The sequence below is a fragment of the Bison bison genome, unplaced genomic scaffold (assembly GCF_000754665.1).
Source record: "Bison bison bison isolate TAMUID 2011002044 unplaced genomic scaffold, Bison_UMD1.0 scf7180017864290, whole genome shotgun sequence".
Lineage (NCBI taxonomy): Eukaryota > Metazoa > Chordata > Mammalia > Artiodactyla > Bovidae > Bison > Bison bison.
In genome coordinates this window covers 2,037,330-2,044,611 of record NW_011494862.1, presented here as the reverse complement: position 1 = coordinate 2,044,611, position 7,282 = coordinate 2,037,330, and the positions used below count along the sequence as shown (strand labels likewise).

Here is a 7,282-nt window from a genome sequence, read left to right as displayed (position 1 = left end):
ACTAGAGTGGGTTGCCATTTCCTTCTCCAATGCATGAAAGTGAAAAGTGAAAGTGAAGTTGCTCAGTCGTGTCTGACTCTTAGAGACCCCATGGACTGCAGCCTTCCAGGCTCCTCCATCCATGGGATTTTCCAGGCAAGAGTACTGGAGTGGGGTGCCATTGCCTTCTCTGATTAACTCAGAGTAGAGGAAACTAAATTATCGAATAAACTTCAAAAGCTACATTCATTCTCATGAATAATGAGGAAATGTGCAATTAAAATTTTGCAAGATATCAGTTCCTATTGATCAAGTTTACCAAAATTAAAATATTAGTTAATATCAAGCATTAGCAGATATGTAGAGAACTAGGAATTCTTATGCAGGGATCGTGGGAATATGAATTAGCATGACCTCTTTGGAGAGCAATTCAATAAAACTGAAAATTCAGATATCATGTAAGCCAGTGATACCATGAGATCCTCTTGCACATATGTACTAAGGCACATATATAAGGTGGCAATATGAGTTTTTTTTAATGTTTCTTTCAGACAGAGATGATAACTCAGTTCAGGTTCACTTAAAACATTCACATTACAAAATTTAAAAAAAATTTAGTCTTAGTTCACCTTAAAGTCTTAGATTATATATTTTATTATTCTAAGTCTAGGAAAGCTTAATAAATACTTTTAAGTGAGTTTTTGTAAAAATTAAGTTTCTTTGAATCTTTTAAATTACATTTATAAATTTAATATATTGGATTTTAAATACTTCAATTGTCTTAGGGCAAACAAATCTCAGATACTTAAGAAATTCCTATTAATATAATAAGTTTAAAATATTGAATATGCTTAATCTTAAATTTTCCTAAATGTTCCAATGCTTTTTACAAATTAATAATATTTCAATCTATGATTACAAGTCTAAATCAATTACCTAATTACATTATAGGTAATTTTCATTAGAATCACTAACTTATTTGTTAGATAATCAAATATGACAAATCCTTTTATATATAATGAATATTTAAAATACCAAGCATGTACAAATGCTTTAATCCAAAAATATTATAATTACCTGTTTACTTTGCTGCATTGTGTCTATACTCAGTTTTTATTCTTCTCAGGGCAAACGTGTTTTCCCAATAAAGAAATGAGTGAAACATCCCAAGTGGTTTGAAGATTATTTTCTCAACTGGCCTAGATGCATATTGATAGTAGATGTTCAAGGGCATTTTCCCGACTACCTTGGCTACATGCTGAGCCCTGTTTTAGTGTTTTGTCAACACCCTCCACATGGAGGTGTCTCAAAGCCCATTCTCTTCAAGTCTGGTTATATATTACCTGCATATCACATGTTTTCTTGGAAGTCTGCAACTCTGAATGTGTTGCTGCATCTTGATTCATTTCAATTCATTTACTGACTGTGTCATTAATTCTAAATTACAACAGTTTTCCTATCTTGTAGAACTATAATTGTTCTAGATGTTTAAATGACATTTGTTTGGATTCTGTATATCTCCTAGGGCTTTGTTCAATTTCTTGGTAGTGGTCTGAAAGATGTGCTAATGAGAAAAGAACACTCATAACAGCCTTGTTTCTATATTGATAAATTGGAATCAATCTAAATGAACATCAGTGGGATATTGGATAAATAAAATATGGCATAATCACATAAATGACTATAATACAGAAGTTTGATATATATTTCAATATGTCAATTTGACAAATTTTGAACAAATCTTAAAAAACATAGTGTTGCATGACAAAAGCAAATTGTCAGAAGGTAAATACAATATGTTACGATTTATGTAATATTACTTAGACACACAACTCAAAATTATGTCCTTTACTTGTTATATTTATAGTTAGTAAAAGAAAAGAATATAGACTAGAAAGTGAAAGAAAATTTTCATTTTTGTGTTTTGATTTGAATCAGTTAGAGACATCTTTTATTTTGAGCAGCATACTCTGTAAGCAGAAGGCTAAGATCAGAGAGTCTGAATGTTTTCAAAAAACGAGTGTGTGTGTGTGTGTGTGTGTGTGGTGGGGAAGGGGTGTGTATGTGAATGATTTCAATGCTGGTAAGCAAAAGTTTTCTTTTAACAAATATATTTCATACCTTAGTAAATAAATACAGTTTCCTAGTACAAATAAGTTTTTCATTCTTTTTGGCCATTGAATTTTAAAGGTTCAAGAGGTTATATTTCTGAGAAATTAAACAAAGAATCACTAATCAGATTTTATGTTAATTATAACTGACCACAAGCTTAACTGGTACACTTCCTCCTTAGCTTTTCAGTGAAGAATTGCAATCATAATAGTAATTTAAAGTCTCAAAGTAATTAATGTCAAACCATTATTTCCCATAAAGATATCTTACCATGTAACATTATGACCTACAATTTCTCTGTTAATTTTAACCAAGAGTTAATCAAAATTTTGCAAGTCATATGATTTCATCATACAGGAAATATGGACGCCAAATTTATGATAAAGGCTGCCTCTGGAAAATGAAAGGTGAAGGAAGAATAGAATTGGAGAGGAGTACAAAGAGAACTTCATCAGTAAAGTTTTATTTATTTTACTAAAAAATATTCAAGGCAAAGATGACATTTGTTGATTTAGGGGAAATATGTAGTTCACAAAGGCTAAGTACCAGACAGCCCATGCATCGAGTGTACTGGAACAGGGTTCATTGAGGGAAACCCATGGAGAAAGGATCAATAGCAACTTTAGGACCACAACACCTGCTCATCTTCTCATTGCCCATCACTTTCTCTGGCCTTGCACAGAAGGAGAAAGGGCTGTGGAGGTTTTAAGTGACATAATTTTCTGAAACTCTGGACCCTCCCAATGTGACCAAGGGTCAGAATATCATTGTGATAGGACATGGCGGGACACTGGCTCTAGCCCTATCCTACTGACTCAGAGCTCATGTTCATGGTGGTGCATCAGCCTGGTGCCTGACATGAACAGGAGCTTGGGGTCCAAATCTTTCAGTTACAAGTTTAAGACGTAGCTGGATGTTAACAGGACTTACCACCACATTAGCATTTACTGTTGTTTGAAGCACCAGCTCCTCTCTTGGTGCACTGGGGCTTGGTTGCTGGGGGCCTAAGTCTTGCATTGAACAGAATTATGGCTTAAGCACTTGGCAGAAGCCAATTTCAGTGGCATGAACCAACTCCTTTTCTGGAAGCAGCCTGTAGAGAATCACTCCTAAATACTGTTTCTGTTCTTATGTTTCAGTATGCTAATGCTTGCATCTTTTCCTCAATACTTTTGAATGTACATTTTTTCCCCCAAATTAAGAGAAAAACAAAAAGAGAAGTGAAATCTTCAAAAATACAAACACATTCACATACATACACACACGGGTGTGTATGTATGTATATATGTGTGTGTGTGTGTGTATATATATATATATATATATATATATAAATTAATGTTGAGAGACATTGAAGGCAGAAAAGATAGACCATTCATGCAATAAATATTTACTGAGCATGTGTTATGTGACAGGGTCTGTTTTAGGCACTAAAATAAAACTGTGAACAAGCTATAGTAATGATCTACTAATCTGCCCAAGTGAGAGACTGAACTAGATCTAGGTAGGTTTGAGCCTCCCTCCCACCCCCCATCTTACCCCTCACAGAGCCCCAAGCTGAGCTCCCTGTGTAATACAGCAGCTTTCCACTAGCTATCTATTTTATACATGATATTGTATATATAGTGTGATAGTCAAGTGTATGAAAGTCGCTCAGTCACGTCGACTTTTTGTATAGAGTCGGCCAAAATACTGGAGTGGGTAGCCTTTCCCTTCTCCATGGGATCTTCCCAACCAGGCCAAATACTGGAGTGAGTAGCCTTTCCCTTATCCTTGGGATCTTCCCAACCCAGGGATCGAACCCAGGTCTCCCTCATTGCAGACAGATTCTTTACCAGCTGAGCCACAATGGTATGTATATATTGTGGACTTCCCTTGTGGGTCAATGGTAAAGAACTTGCCTGCCAATGCAAGAGGTATAAGAGACGTGGGTTCTATCCCTGGGTTGGGAAGATCCCCAGGAGGAGGGCATGGCAAACCACTCCAGTATTCTTGCCTGGAGAATCCCATGGACAGAGGAACCTGGAAGGCTACAGTCCATGGGATCATAAGGATTCAGACACTACTGAAATGGCTTAGTATGAAGGTGTGCACAGCATGCATGCATTGTATATATATCAGTGCTACTCTCTCAGTTTGTCCCACCCTCTCCAGTTTAGCAATTGATTTGGTGTGTCAGAGCTTAAAAGGATAGGGAGGTGCTGAAGAGAGGATAGTATAAGATAAAAGATAGGAATTGACTTACATGACATTATCCATGGTGCTTATAACTCTTTGCAGCTTATAAAACACCTTCAACGACATTAGCTCAATCATCTCTTACAACAATCTTTGGAACTGGATGTTAATATTTTCATTATGCTTTTAAAGAAACTAAGATTCCCAGATATCAGTGATTTCTTCAGGATCAACTTTTCTATGTGATAGAGAAAATCCTAGCCTTCTGCTTCAAGTTCCCATCTTTTTACTGTGTCTTTCTTGAAAACTCACCTCCCGTCTTTGGTTTCATTTACCCCTTTGATACAAAGATCATTATTATTAAATGAAATACCAATCCACACAGAAATTCAGATGTTTTACTCTCTTTAATGAAACACTACAGATCAACAAAGAGCCTAAGATACCATTAAGACTAAAAGTGATTTTACGGATGAAAAAACAGAGGATTAAGCATTAAAGCTAAACAAGAGCTGCCAAAATTGTCCCTTTACTGAATCCTTATAAAATTGTTTATCAAACTTCATTAAGAGAGCCTCTCAAAGGAAAGAGCAAATTCATACTAGGAAGTAAATGTTATTATTTAAATTTAACTTGGTTTGTTTCCTTTTATAGTCCTACCGGATGCTTTTTATATGTATATCACTAGCTTATAAATTTTAAATGGCATTTTAAACACTACTTTACCTCTTAATTTGTATTTTATTGCATTTTAATTGTGTAACTTTTTTTCTTTTCAGGGAGATGTAATAGTGTCTTTGCTTGGGCCCAAGTCAAGTCAAAGCATAATTCATCATCAGTAGTAGAACAATGTTTAATAACCAATATCTGGTTTGTATGAAGTAAGCTGGGATTTTGATTCTAGAAAACACTACTTGATGTATAACCTCCATCTAAATTTAATATAAATTTATGAACTTTTACTTCAGATAAATGTGATTAGTTTTATTATTTGAGCTAACTGTAAGAGTTTCACTGTATTTTTCTTAATTTTTGAAATTTATTTCTATTCTTTTTCTTCATCATATTCCAAGGACATTATAAGTACAAATATGTACTTATAAAATATACAAATAGGTTAGAAATTGTTATTCCTTTAGAAGCAAAGCTTGTAAAGTATTAGGATTACTTAAAACAGAATCTTTATTAAGACAAAAGGTCCACACACTTTTAAATTTCTGCTTTCCAAACTCTGTTTTCCAGTGTTTATAAATTATGCGGCTGTTAGCATTATGAGAATATTGGATATTCATACCCAATTTTAAATAAGAACTTTATACTCTTAGATCTGAGAGGTACAGCTATAGAACTGAGTTAGACTATTTGACTAGCAAAAGACATGACAGCCAATGTCAGAATTGCATTGTTTGGCCAGCAAGCATCACACTCCCAATTCAGAGATAAGAATTAGTCTGGGATACATCAGGGCATTCTTTTCTGCATCCTTCAGAATCTGCTCTGGGTTTTAAGCCCAGACTTAAGTAGGCCCAGATAAAATATAGCGAGTCCCTGATCTATAGTTTCCATTGGGATGTTATTTTGTGAACAGTTCTAGAGCAACCTTATAGAAATAGGAGTGGGAGGCAGCAACTCCTTCAAATATAGATCGCAACAGTGTGTTCCTTGCTGTTTGTTTTATTTTTTTTTTCTCAAAATTTTAAAAATCATTTATTTATTTTAATTTGGCTGCACTGGGTCTTAGTTGCTGCATGTGGGATCTAGCTCCTTGTCCAGGGATCGAACCCAGGCCCCCTGCATTGGGAGCGCAGAGTCTTAGCCACTGGACCACCATGAAAGTCCCAAGCTGTTTGTTTTAAAAAGTCCTGGTGTTTGTAAACTGAGACCATAGGGCAGTATAGCCTGTTCTATAAAGCATTCTAAGTGGAGAGGAGAGCATAAGGCACTTGAAAGTCACTAAACTGTCTGAAAAGTAATATATATTAAAAACAGGATGAAATCAGTGCAACAGTGGGAATTACCTTTTACAAGTATCCATTCACAATCTTCATTTCTTTGGAGCCATCCTTTAGACAAAGAAAGGCAATTTTTAGGTGGACTGAAAGCATAGATAAGGTTATAAGGATTATAAATGTTCAGGTTATTAGGATTTATAAATTATAAATTTTCTACTGGTTTAAGTCATTAATTCTTGTCTTTTTTTTTAAGGTTTGGACTTTCCATAAAACTTTGTATAACAAAATAAAAATGTAATTGAAAAAATGTGTCTCTTTTTATTTTATATTTTAGAAAACTTTCACATATTCTATTCTCATTGCTCATCAGGCCTAAATGAAAAGCAAAGCCATTTTATTCTTCTTGGATCCTAGGCAACTGATCCTGAACTGAATCTATTCCATTGTATTAAATCATACAATACATAGCCTTTTCAGATTGACTTCTTTCATGTAATGATATGAATTTAAGGTTTTTCTATGTCTGCTGATGGCTTTATAGTTCATTCCTTTTTAGGGCTGAATAATATCCAATGTCTGAATGTACCACAGTTTGTCATTCACCAACTGAAAGACGTTTTGGTTGCTTTAAAAATTTGGCAGTTATGATTAAAGTTGCCATAAACATCCATGCACAAGTTTTTATGTAGAATACGTTTTCAGCTCCTTTGAGAAAATACCAAGGAGTACAATTTCTGGATCATATGGTAAGAGTGTATTTAGTTTTGTAAAAAAACAAAGCCCTGAACTGTCTTCCAAAGTGGTTATACCATTTTTCATTCCCACCAGCAATTTATGAGAGTTCCTATTGCTCCATATTCTTGCCAGCTTTGGTATCATCATGGTCCAAATATTGGCCATTCTAGTAGATGTGTAGTGATACCTCATTATTGTTTTAATTTGCACTTCCTGATATATTGTAGAGTTTACCATAAAATTTTAAGAATTGTTAGCCAACTCATTTTATCCTAGTTTAAGGGCCTAAGGAAGGAGTGGTGACTGGGCTAACTTTAGGCTTTTGTGCT

At 34.6% G+C, this 7,282-nt stretch overlaps 1 protein-coding gene across 1 annotated transcript in view; it reads left to right on the top strand.

The window, feature by feature from the left end:
* Positions 1–6,525, top strand: part of WDR78 (WD repeat domain 78) — a 99,981-nt gene extending 93,456 nt beyond the window's left edge. The window contains 1 exon segment of the mRNA XM_010850290.1: positions 5,046–6,525. Coding sequence (XP_010848592.1) covers positions 5,046–5,108 — 63 coding nt within the window. The 3' untranslated portion in view covers positions 5,109–6,525.
* The last annotated feature ends 757 nt before the right edge of the window (positions 6,526–7,282 follow it).